Raw genomic sequence first — 13,622 nt, forward strand, 5'->3', positions numbered from 1 at the left:
AACAGCCAGTTGGAGCTGCCCCCTCTTGGCTCATTTGCTTTATAAAAAGGCCTTGAAGGCCATTGTAATTCTATCTCTCTTGGAGGGTTTCTCCACTCAATAATATTTATATTTTGACCCTTGTGTGGGTGGTTTGTATTATTCAATCAAGTATTCTACTTGATTGAAGTGTGTTCTTGTTTGTCCATAAGCGATGTCCTTGGGTTTAGCTCATTTCATTACAAGATGTTATACTGGTGTTTAGTTTTTTGAAAAACTTCTGTTATGTAATTGTCAATTTTTAAAAATTTACTAATTTTACATTTTTAATGTTTTAAATTTGCTGGAAGATTATTTGGAGAAATTTCCATGGGAAAAAGAAAGATAAGATTGTTGCTATGCTTATGCCACTGTTGGTTCTTATGGTTAATAGTCAGATGTGTACTAAATCTTGAAGTTGACATGCTAGGATGTAGTTTCAGAGTGATTTCTAGATGCTCGCTACAATTCATTTGGATTAGGGATGCGTATGTTGCAGTTCGGATTTTCAGTTTATGTGCAATTTGGTTTTAATCAATCTATTTATTGATTCTCTTGTGTATGCAATGCATAGATGTATGCAATAGACCTTAATAAAACGTCATGCCTGGGCATCTCTGATTAGGTGTGATCAGGTTGTGTAAAAATATAGGCCTAATACACATCATTCGAACATATTTTAGACCATCAAGGGTTTATGGTGACACAAGTCACGTATTGTAATCTCTAAGCATTGGGTGCACACTTCAGAGACTTGATGCCCTTGATGGCACTTTCTTGTTGTTATAGGGGCGTAGCCCACTTGACATAGGATGTAACCTTGATTAAAATGCTGTAAATAATGGTGGCATGTCACGGTTAGCACAATTGGAGGGTGCAACAAAAGAAGGTTTGGGGGAAAGGAGATGGGTTCATGACCAGGAAGAAAAGGGAGGCTACAATCTCCAGGGGAAGGAAGGGAAAATCATTTGATAGTCGGGAATAGAAGTTGGATGTGATGTAAGGCAAGTGCTAGAAGAGGGTTGAGTGGAGATTGAAGAGGGTTGAGGCAAGGAGGAGGAGGAGGGGCCAGGAGGAGGGAGGGGTGGAGAAGAGGCCATCCATATTAAAATTATTAAAAACATATAAAGGTGTCACTTTTGCTTATCTATGTGTTGTGTCATGCACCCTAAACATGGAGACCCAAACTCGAATCCCTATAACATAATCTGTAAAGTGTTAAATGTGTAGTTATTAACAATCTGGGTTGACTTCAACTGGTGCAGAAAATCATGGAGTTGGCGGGTTTAGTGTCACCTGTATGCACCATGGAACACTGACGAATCAATGACCATTGTGCCCTCACTTGCCTTGAGCTATGTTTTGATGCCATGGTATCAGGGCAAATTTTGTATCTAAAGTCATGCATTCTCCATTGATATCTGTGTTTTGGAATTTCCTTAAACTTTTTTTACATACCCTAAATTCCTAAGCTTGAACAATTCACACATATTTGAGCTGTTCACGGCTGTTGAGCTGTTGTTCATGTTGCCTATGGCAAAACAAGATGGGCAGTATCCTAACAGCTCAACTGCACACACTGGCTATTACATATTGAGTTACTGTTTTGTACTGTAGTTTTGCATTAACACAATTGCAGGATATGCCAAAATGTCCTGAATATTCAATAATTCTTTAACAAATAGTTTTATCTAAATGGTTAACACTTTTTTTTTCTCAGTTGTTGTAAGAAATATTTATTGTATGTTTTTGAGCTGATCATATTATTTGCTTGTGTGTTTTTTGCTTGCAGGACAAAAGTAAATGGTTCAAAGAGCTTGTGAGTACGCAATTTTCACTTCATATGTTGTTTTACTTCTGTTATTTCATAAAAGTATACATAGAATATAAGTAAAAAATATTTATCATGTTCTGTTATATGAGCACTAGTGCTTTAAAGCTTTTAAAGGCTGAGCTTTGTACTCTTTTCTGAAAACCTCTCTGATAATATGGCTATACACTTTTTTGAAAACCTTGTTTGTTGGATAATATGGCTATACATTTTTCTGTTGATTGTCAATTAGCACACCAGGGACCTAGCCATGATCTCTATCTTTTAACTTAGCTACTATATCACATGGGTATGGGTAAGGGGGTGGTTACTATACGACATTTTCAAAAAATGTAGGTAGGGGGATACATCTATGTATATAGTGTGGGTCCAATGTAAGATCCATATAATGGTTTATAGATCCAATGCAGTTTTTAGTAAAAAATTAGTTTTATTGATGTTTTTAATAAATGTGAGGAGCTGATTGATAGTTTTGATAAAAAGGGTTTAACTGATATTTTCAATAAAAAAGGGTAAAAAAGCTAAAGTTATAATATTTAAAAAATAAAAAGAAACTGTGGGGTATAAAAAGAAGAAGAGGGAGGGGGGTATTTGTCCCACTGCCTCTCTCTCTTTGGGGGTCTGAAACCGAAGAAGAAGGAAGAAAGGAGTCTGAATGAGGAGAAGAAGAAAAAGGCATAAAAGGTTCTCTCTCACCTTCTTTCTCTTTCCTCCTCCACCTCTTCTTCTTCTTCTCTCTCTCACCTTCTTCTTCTTCTTCTCTCTCTCTTTTTGCATGGATGGTGGAAGAGAGACCGTCGGGAGAGCAAGAGAGGAGGGAAGAGTGAGTGTTCGGAGAGAGAGAATGAGTCGGGAGAGCAAGAGATGGGGGAAGAGTGTGAGATTGATGTTGGGGGGGGGGTGTTCTTAAGTAAGAGGGGTCAGGTCTGTGTTGGACCTGACCCGGCATAGTGCAGGACCTGACCCGGCATAGTGCAGGACCTAACCCGTGGCGTACTCACAATACGCCTGGTACCCTTCCCCGTGTTGACACGGGTCCGGTGTTGTGACTGTTATATAGCTTAGCTAACTATGATGTGTCTATTCGAAGCAGAGAAGAGAGAGGATACACTCTAAAGAAGAAAGCTTAATTAGTTTGTAAAAAAGGGCGAGTTCCCTTATACAAGTCGACTTACTCAAGATACACTTTAGGGCAAAATAAAAAAAGAAAGTTTTACAAGACAAAACTGTCCCTAATAATGTTGTTATGTACAAAAGAATATTAAATATAAAGGGGCAGCATACTGTTAGTAATACAACTTTTTACACAATTCTTAACACCCCCCTTCAAACTTGGGATGATGCAACGAAATCATTCCGAGTTTGGAAAGGAATGAGTTAAAATGAGGAGTAAGACCCTTAGTAAAAACATCTGCAATCTGATTCCTTGAGCCCACATGTTCCAAAGCAATAACTCCATCTTCATAATCCTTGTATAGTGACAGTCTATTTCAATATGTTTGGTTTGCTCATAAAACTCTAGATTCTTTGCAATATGAATAACACTCATTGTCACAATAAAATGAGTCTTGTACACAATGGAGACTCCCAACTCACCCAATAACCATCGAATCCAAATAATGTCAGTAGTGACTTCAGCTAGCTCTATATTCAGCTTCTGTTATGGATAAGGCAGCCTTTTGTTGTTTCTTGCTCTTCCATGATATCAGGGAGCTTCTAAGAAAAATACAGAAACCAATGGTAGAGAGACGATCCTGAGTAGAGCCTCCAAAATCAGTTGTGGCAGATGATGATGAAAAGAACATACCATAGTGCATAGTGTTTCTCACATATCTAATAATCTTCAGTACTACGGCTAAATGGATTGACCTGAGAGCACTATAAATTGACTGAGTACATGATCTGCGTAGGTAATATTTGGCTTGGATATGGCCAAGTATACGTGACTCCCAACTAGTTGTCTTTATACTACATGATTCTCAAGTTCTACTCCATCTGAGGCTCTCATCTTCAAATTTGCTTTCACAGGGGAACTAACTCTTCTTGAATCATCTAGCGGCCTTGACTTTACCACCAAAGCTGTTGCATACTTATGTTGGAATCATAGTGACAAATATCGAGAGATTTATGAAAATGTCATGATAATATTGTGAGAAATTGTCTGAACGTTTAAAAAAGCAATTTCTTGCGAGATTTTCAAAATATTGTGGGATTTATGAAAAAACATAATTACTGCGATTTAAACGTGATATTTACTTTTTAAATGGCTATTTATCATGAAAAAACCATGTTTTTATTTTTAATTAATTTTAATACTATTTTCTTATAAAAATATTTTTTATATTTTAATTTATTTTTTATTGCCGAGATTTTGCCGAAAAAATGCAAGATTTATGATAATTTTTCAAATTCTAACAAGTTTTTGAAAAATGATATTTTGTCGTTTTTAACTTTTGTCACTATGGTTGGGACAAGTACAATCTCCTTTGGTAGTATGCTATCTCCGGACCAAGAAAGTCTGAAACATACTAGCCAACTTCTTGGTTTTCTCAACTCTCTCTAAGTCATCTCTTGTGAGAATCATATCATCTATATAGAGAAGTATTATACATTTCCCAAGCACAGAGGAAGACACAAACAAGGCAGGATCACGGTGACTCTGCCCAAATCCAAGAGATTTCACCGTTGAATTAAACTTCTCAAACCAGGCTTGTGGTGCCTGTTTGAGTCCATATACTGCTCTATGAAGTCTGCAAACTCTGCCCTCTGAACCTGAATATCCTTATGGCAGTTTCATATATACTTCTTCCAGGTTTCCATTCAATAAGGCATTCTTGACATCCAATTGCCACTGATTCTACCGTCGTACTACAACCACAACAAGCATTTTATGAATAGTGGTCATATTAGCTATTGGAGCGAAGACTTCAACGGTTAATTCTATACCATTGATTATAACCTTTTGCCACTAATCTTGTCTTATATTTTTCAATTGACCCATCTCCCTTGGTCTTTATCTTATAAATCCACTTATTCCCAACGATATTCTTCCCTGGCAGAGGTTTTATCAATTCCCATGCCTGCATCATCTCAAGTGCTCTCATTTCTTTAGCCGTAACTCTTTGCCACTCCTCCTTTCCAACTGCCTCTACATAAGACTCTCTACACAAGACCGAGACTCAATATAAGAATGAATCAATGCTAAAAAATGCATGATGTTTAGGAGAGAAAGACTCATATGATACAAATCAAGGAGGAATTGAATTTCTAGAGTTTCTACGTATCTGAAAAGGATTAAGGAGAGAAGATAACTCAGACAAAGACTCTAAATTTAGGTGACCGAATTCAGCTACCAAAGGAATAGGATCAAAATTGGCCTCTTCTCTTCTCTCTGGCTCTACCTCCACTTAATCCAAGAAAGGAATTTCGACAACATTTTCATGTCTTCTTGAATAGGTTTGTCCAAACTGACTCTCTCTTGGTTGAACATGCTCACTTTGAATCTCCACCTTTTCATTTACACCCTTTGTTTCCTATGTTGCAGTCGCCTAGGGTTTCTAGCAAAATAGAGGAGAGAGAGAGAGAGAGATCGTATATGCTCATTAGGTCTAATCTCACTTAAATAGAGAGATTAGACTGAAACACCTTATTTATAATAATGCCCCTAACCTCTTGAATAGTTACCAAACTACCCATATGTACGATGACTACTTCTCAACACTCCCCCTCAAGCTGGAGCATATATATCAATAATGCTCGGCTTGTCACAACATTTTGAAAATTTTGAACTTGCTAGGGGTTTTGCGAAGACATCAACAATTTGGTTCTCTGAAGATATGTGCGTGGTGCAAATGTACCCAGTCTAGACCAGGTCACGTACATAGTGACAATCCACCTCAATATGCTTTGTCCGTTCATGAAATATTGGGTTATTGGCAATATAAGTAGCCGCTCTATTATCACATATCATCTCCATAGGTAATGAGACTTTCACTTGGAGATCAGTCAACACAGATTTAACCCACATCATCTTAGCAGCAGTTTGAGCCATAGCCCGATACTCTGACTTAATGCTCGACCTGGCAACAATAGTTTGTTTCTTACTTCTCCAAGTAACCAGATTCCTTCCAACAAACACACAGAATCCAGTCGTGGACTTTCTATAAACAACCGACCCTGCATAATCTGCATCTGAATAGGCACTTTCCTTTAAAGAAGGGTTTTGTTTAAACCATAGTCCTTTACCAGAGGAGAACTTTAGATATTTGAGAATCATCATTACAGCATCCCAACGAGTCTTTGTAGGTTTGTCCATAAATTGACTTATCTTGCTCACGGCTAAAGATATGTCAAGTCTGGTCACAGTCACATATAATAGCTTGTCAACCAAGGAGCGATAACCGATAACGGGAGACTTGGGATCCATAGGAATCCTTGCAGGTTTCGCACCTAACATCCCTGTTTCCTTCAGCAGGTCCAAGACATATTTCCGTTGTGACAGAACCAATCCTTCTTTACTCCTTGCAACCTCTATGCCTAAGAAATATCTGAGTGGTCCTAGATCCTTAGTCACAAAGTGTTTCTGAAGATGGGATTTTGTGTCAAAAATGTCTTTTTCACTGCTTCCTGTGACTATAATATCAACATATACTATCATGACCACAATCCCTGTGCAAGTCTTTTTAATAAAAAGAGAGTGATCTGAGGCAGATCAGACAAACCCAAATGCTGACATGATCTCAGCCAGCTTGGAGAACCATACACGAGGACTCTGTTTGAGACCATATATTGCTTCTTGTGACTATAATATCATCAACATATACTATCATGACCACAATCCCTGTGCAAGTTTTTTTAATAAAAAGAGAGTGATCTGAGGCAGATCAGACAAACCCAAATACTGACATGATCTCAGCCAGCTTGGAGAACCACGCACGGGGACTCTGTTTGAGACCATATATTGCCTTGTTCAACTTGCATACCTTCTGACACTCTCCCGGAACTTCAAACCCCAGAGGTTGCTGCATGTAAACTGTCTCCTCCAAGTCTCCATACAGAAAGATATTTTTCACATCAAGTTGACATAGAGACCAACCATGGTGCACTGTGACTGACAAAACAAGACGAATAGTCCCAAGATGAGCAACAAGAGAGAATGTTTCAAAGAAGTCCATGTTAGAAATCCACCCGTACCTGCGTTGAGAAAGAGAGAGAGAGAAAAACGAAGAGATGAAAGCAAAAGGTGAGCGACTGTCACGATTTCAATGTGAAATCGTGACCTAAACTATTCATTTATAACTTAATTTTTACATAGGTTTGGATCCGGGTCTGGTGTATCCAGACCTGATTAAAATATAACGTATATTGTACACATTTATTTTTACATGGATCGGGTCAGATCCTTTTGCACCTTTTTCACCCCCCCTCAAGTTGATCATGGTTTTGGACCATGCACAACTTGCCTTTAAGCATCCAAAAACGATCCTTTGTTAACCCTTTGGTAAATATGTCTGCAACTTGTCTTTCAGTACTGATGAATTCAGGTTCAATATCTTTTTCTTCAACCTTCTGTCTCACAAAGTGTTGGTCAATCTCAATGTGCTTAGCACGACTGTGATGTACTGGATTGAATGACATGTTGATAGCACTTTGGTTGTAATATAGCAAGGTAGTGTGAGAAATCTTTTCTCCTACTTCAGTTAGTAGATGCCTGATCCATGTGACTTCGGCAGTAGCAGCAGCCATGGATCTATACTCAGCCTCAGTGCTTGATCTAGCGATAGCCTTTTGTTTTCTACTGCTCCAAGAGACTAAATTTCTGACAATGTAGACACAATATCCTGATGTAGATCTTCGTTCGTCAGGATCTCCTGCCCAGTCTGCGTCACAGTATACAGTAAGTTTGTGCTCATCTTTGCCATATAACTATGGTGAATATATCAATCCATCCCCAATAGTCCCTTTCAGATATCTAAGGATTCTCTTGACCGCTTCTATATGTCCAGTATGTAGCGCATGCATAAATTGAGACACTTGATTGACTGAATAAATGATGTCAGGTCTAGTGAATGTGAGGTACTGTAACATTCCTATTATGCTTCAATATCTGGTGAGGTTATCACACAGATCTCCATCATCAGCGCTAAGTTTTTGATGAAGCACACTCGGAGTTCCTAGAGGTTTGTAGTCTTTCATACCTGCCTTGCTGAGAACGTCTACGGTGTACTTATGCTGAGTGAGTGTCAAACCATGAGTCTGGTTATCAACTTCTACACCAAGAAAATAACGTAAAACTCCAAGATCTTTCATTTTGAACCTTTGACCTAGCAAGCCTTTTACTTCTTGACTGTGAGCGGTAGAGTTTCCTATGATGATAATATCATCGACATAAATTAATAATAGAGTGGTCACAGTCTGACTTTTAAAAATAAATAATGAGTGGTCCAACATGGAACGTGAAAATCCATGTTTCTGAATCTCTAGCGAGAAGCTATCTAACCAAGAGCGAGATGCTTGCTTCAGACCATAGATAGCTCTGTTTAACCTGCACACATGGGTTTTACCATTTTGTTCTTGATATCCAGGGGGTTGCTCCATGTATACTTCCTCCTTCAAATCTCCATGCAAGAATGCATTTTTCACATCGAGGTGACTCAGCTTCCATCCATGTTTAACAACCAGAGAAATAATAATTCGAATTGTTCCCATTCTTACAACCGGACTAAAGGTCTCATCATAGTCTTGCCCTGCTTCTTGAGTGAATCCTTTTGCCACAAGCCTTGCCTTATATCGTTCAATGGTTCCATCTGGCTTGTACTTTATTTTACAGACCCATTTACATCCGACAACATTTTTGTCAAGTGGTCTGTGAACAACTTCTCAAGTTCCACATTCATGCAAGGCTTGCATTTCATCATTCATGGCTTCTACCCATTTGGTAGAAGTGGCTGCCTGATAGTACATAATGGGCTCATCTTCCTTATTGAGGGCAGTTAAAAAGAGTTGAAGATCCAAGGAAAAGTTGTTATAGCTAACCCACTTGTCAATAGGATGTCGTATGCAGTTTGATTTTCTGACCTCAAGAGTAAGAGAAGGAGTTGGATTGGTGTCTGAGACATGATCTGAATGACTTGATGCTATCGGTCTCTGTCTGGAATAGACAATGCCTTTGTATATACTTGGTACTTCCTCTGCATTCTGTGATCCCAACGTCCCAGTGTTCTCAAACATCTTTTCTTCTTGTTGCACGCAATCTGAGGAACATGCTTCATTGGAGCCAACAAAAAGTTCTAAACTCAGCCAAGGATAGTAAACTTTAGTTGGCATGTTCGTTGCATCAGCTCTGTCATCAAAGTTTTGTTCATTAAAGACAACATTTCTTGAGATTCTGATACGTTTGTTGATGGATCATAACACCTATATCCTTTGTAGTCATCTGCATATCCCACAAACCTACACTTCTGTGCCTTGTCCTGAAACTTGTTTCTCAGAGACTGATCAATATGCGCATAGCAAACACATCCAAAAACACGCAGATCATGATAACTAGGATGAGCTCCAAAAAGACAGTGATAAGGAGACTTATTTTCCAGAACAATCATGGGCAGTTTATTTATCACATGCACGACAGAATGGAAAGCTTCTGTCTAGAGGTTGATGGGAAGATTACTGTCATGAAGTATACTCATGGCACTTTCAACGATATGTCTATGTTTTCGTTCAACAATTCCATTTTGTTGAGGAGTGTGAGGGCAGGACACCCTTCTTCCTATTCCGTTATTTTGAAGAAAAGAAATAAAATCACAGGATGAGAATCCCCCACCTCCATCACATTGGAGAAATTGAATGGACTCAGAGAATTGATTTTTGACCAAGGAAAGAAAATTTTGAAACAAAGAGAAGACTTCTGACTTATTTTTTATGAAATATATCTAAGTGTATCGAGAATAACTATCAACAAAGATTAAGTAGTATATGCTTTTAGTTCCAGAGACAATTGGGGCGGGTCCCCATACATTAGAACAAATAATCTCAAAAGGTTTTGAAGCTGTCTTATTAATTGAATGAAAAGGCAATACATGACTCTTGCATGAAAGACAATTGGAACACTTATGACTGCTCTCATCCCCATTGAGACTTTCTTTTGGAATGAGATTATTAGAGACAAGTTTTTCAATAAAATGACCCCCATAATGTCCTAATCGACTATGCCATAAGAATGACTTATTACATTCAGAAATACTAAAAACATTAGCATAAAAGGGTGAACATGACTCTAATGAAGGCTTCAAATTCAGATCAACAGGGCGGACAACATGACATGGAGCTTCTTCAAAGACATATATATTGCCTCGTCTCTTTCCTTCAACGAATATTTCCCTCGTGCGTAGGTCTTTGACCTGCACAGAAGAGGGGGTAAATTCAACTGAAGCATTATTATTATCAATAAGTTTGGAAACAAAGACAATATTTTTCTTGATGTCAGGAGCATGAAGAACGTCAGAAAGAGTAAGAGTAGAATATGACATGGGAATGACAATTTTTCCAATATGAGAAACAGGATTGTGGGATCCATCTCCAGTGACAATCTTACTTTTTTCCAAAATAAGGAATAGGGTTAGAAATTTTACCTGCATCGCCTGTCACATGAGTCGTTGCTCCTGAGTCGACAAACCAAGTGCCTTCGTCATTCTGCTTCAATTTCAACTCTGACAAGGCAGATATCAGCAGATCTTTAATCTCTCCACTGTCTCTGGTATTTGCGAATCTTCTTTTGGTTTCTGTGTGGACCCTTTCCTTTATTTTCTGGATTATTCCAGCCGTTCGCGTTGATATGCCCCTTTTTGTTACAAAGGAAGCAAGTAGGGATGAATCTTGGTCCTTGCGCATGAGCTAACATGTTTGTGTTAAAAAATATATATATATATATACTTATATATATACATTCGTATATATATACATATATGTATATATACATATTGCTTTTTAGTAAAATACCCGATAGGGGTATTATTGTAAAACTACAAATGTACCTTTTTTATTTTTGTTTTTTTTTCTTTTTCCTTTTTCCTTTTTTCCTTTTTCTTTTTTTTTGCTTTTTGTTGGAACCACAAGGGGCCCCACTCTTGTAGTCGTTGGGGCTCCAACGGTCAGATTTCTGACCGTTGGGGGCTCCCAACGACTACAAGGGAGCCCCCTTGTGGTCCCTTCTTGTGCTCTCCTCCTCTATAAATAGAGGAGGTGTTCCTCTCTTAAATGTATGGGTTTTATGCCCCTCTCTTCTCTTCTTCAATAATATCCAACTTATGACTTTAAGTCATTTCCATATTTGAGAGTTTTTTATGTGTGCACATTTGTTGTTTGTGTTCTTGGCTCTAGTGATCACTCTTAAAGAGTGACACTTGCTCTATTGGTGCTTCCGCCTCTTTTCATTACATGGTATCAGAGCTCGGTTGGTGATTGGGCTTTTTTCTTTTTTGTCATCTTGGAAAGCGTGCCTCTCAAAGTTTTGAAGAAAGGAAGAGTATTTGGTGCCGATGGAACGTGACTCTAAAGTGGAGCTCTCTTTCAAGCTAAATGGGTCCAACTATCTCATGTGGGCCTCCGCTGTGGAAAATCATCTAAGAGGTAAGAAACTTTGGGGTTTTGTTATGGGGACTACTCCCGAACCCTCTCTTGTTCTTACCAAAATTGAAAATGAAGTTGAAAAGGCTTTAGATGGCGATGAGCGCATCAAAGCCATTAATGAACATCAATCCAAAATCGAGGATTGGGAAAGTAACCATGCCAAAATTTTGGCATGGTTTATGAACAATGTAGATCTTAAAAATTGTGCCAATATTGCCAAGTTTAGAAGAGCAAATGAGGCTTGGTTTTTTCTTAAGGGTATGTATACCCAAAAGGATCTTGCTCGGCAATTCTTTTGTCAAGAAAAAATTCGTTCCACCAAACAAATGGATATGAGTGTTCGGGATTATTTTAGCTCTCTAACCCCTCTTTGGGATGAGCTTGCCCTTCTTGAGCCCAAATGGGTTGCTCCATAAGACATTGAACTAAGAAGGGAACAAATTGAAAATGAGCACTTTTTTCAATTTCTTCATGGGCTTCGCCCGGAATTTGAACAAGTGAGGGCATCTCTTCTACATAGAAGCAAAGCCCTGCCTATTGAAGATGCTCTTGCCGAGGTATGTCAAGAAGAAACTCGACTTGGTTTGAGCATTAGGAATGATGAAGTTTTGGCCGTTAATAGGCCTGGATCAAATGTTAAAGCATATAGACCTTCCCACTTTAACAAAAATATCAATGGGCCTAGAAAGGGGATCATATGCCACTATTGTAATGAACCGGGGCACATTAGACCGGTTTGTCCAAAGCTTAAAGGAAAGGTTGCCGCGGTTGGAGAAAATTCTCCAAAGAAAGAAGAAAGTACCAAAGAAGGAGATATCAAAGAAACTCTTAATCATATCTCTGAAGTTCTCCAACACCTTCTCAAGTCTTCTCCTTCAACATCCGGAGCCGCCATCGCCTACTCTTCATCACCTCCAGGTATGTGGATACTAGACTCTGGTGCTTCTTTCCATATGACATCTCATAAAACCTCCCTTTCCAATGTTTTTTCCGAACCCATGTCCTCCTATGTTTCAACGGCCGATGGAACGTCATTAAAAATAGAAAGTATTGAAACACTTGACTTCAAAAATTCTCAAAACTTTTTTGTTCCTAAAGTAAGAGTTGTTCCAAAAATTAATTTAAATCTTTTTTCCGTTTCCCAAATCACCGACCATGGATGCCAAGTCTCTTTCTCACCTTAAGATTGCATCGTGCAGGATCTCCAGTCAGGGAAGCTGATTGGGCAAGGCCATAGAAGGGGTGATCTCTATTTTATGGACTTTTTGACGCTTCCATCTAAGTCATCTTGCAATCTTGTTAAAGACAAAAGTATTGGAATTTGGCATGAGAGACTTGGTCTTCCAAATTTTGTAAAAATGTCTCTTCTCCCTTTTTTTGGACAATACTTGTAAAGCAATCACATGACTTGTAAAGATTGCATTTTTGGGAAATCTAAAGCTACTCCGTTTCCTCAAAGAAGTTATTTTGCCACTCGGCCTTTTGAACTTGTTCATTCCGATGTATGGGGACCTTCCCCAATTTTATCTAAAGGAGGTTTTTCGTATTATGTGGTCTTTATTGATGACTTCACTAGATTTACGTGGATATACTTCTTAAGCCGCAAATCTGAAGTTTTTTCGTTCTTTAAAGAATTTCATTCGATGGTTAAAAATCAATTTTTGGGAAATCTATCTATTCTTAGGTCCGATTCGGGAGGTGAATATATGTCTAATGATTTTCAAAATTACTTAAAAGAAAATGGAATTTGTGATCAACGTTCTTGTCCCAACACTCCGCAACAAAATGGTCTTGCGGAAAGAAAGCATAGGCACATAATAGAAACTACAAGAACATTATTGATTTCAAAAAATATCCCAAAATCCTTTTGGGCCGAAGCGGTTCTAACTTCAACATATCTCATCAATAGAATACCTTCATCCTCTTTGAAAAATCTTTCTCCATTTGAAAAACTTTACAATATGTCTCACGATTATAAAAGATTAAGAATTTTTGGATGTAAATGCTTTGTTTTAACTCGCAAAAATGATAAACTTTCTCCTAGGGCTATTTAATGTATTTTTTTGGGATATGGCGAAAAACAAAAAGGATATAGATGTTTTGACATACTTAATAATAAACTTTATATCTCAAAAGATGTCACATT

The 13,622-nt window shown here is 38.1% G+C and overlaps 1 protein-coding gene across 4 annotated transcripts in view; it reads left to right on the plus strand.

Annotated features, from left to right (window-relative positions):
- Window positions 1–13,622, plus strand: part of LOC149831912 (protein ANTI-SILENCING 1-like) — a 135,222-nt gene that overhangs the window by 38,113 nt on the left and 83,487 nt on the right. For all 4 annotated transcript variants that reach the window (XM_090014216.1, XM_090014217.1, XM_090014219.1 and 1 more), the window contains exon 5: window positions 1,811–1,837. In XM_090014216.1, coding sequence (XP_089870342.1) covers window positions 1,811–1,837 — 27 coding nt within the window. The remainder of the gene's footprint in view (window positions 1–1,810; window positions 1,838–13,622) is intronic.

This window comes from Nuphar pumila, chromosome 7 (genome assembly GCF_984573655.1).
Source record: "Nuphar pumila chromosome 7, dmNupPumi1.hap1.1, whole genome shotgun sequence".
In the NCBI taxonomy this organism is placed as follows: Eukaryota; Viridiplantae; Streptophyta; class Magnoliopsida; order Nymphaeales; family Nymphaeaceae; genus Nuphar; species Nuphar pumila.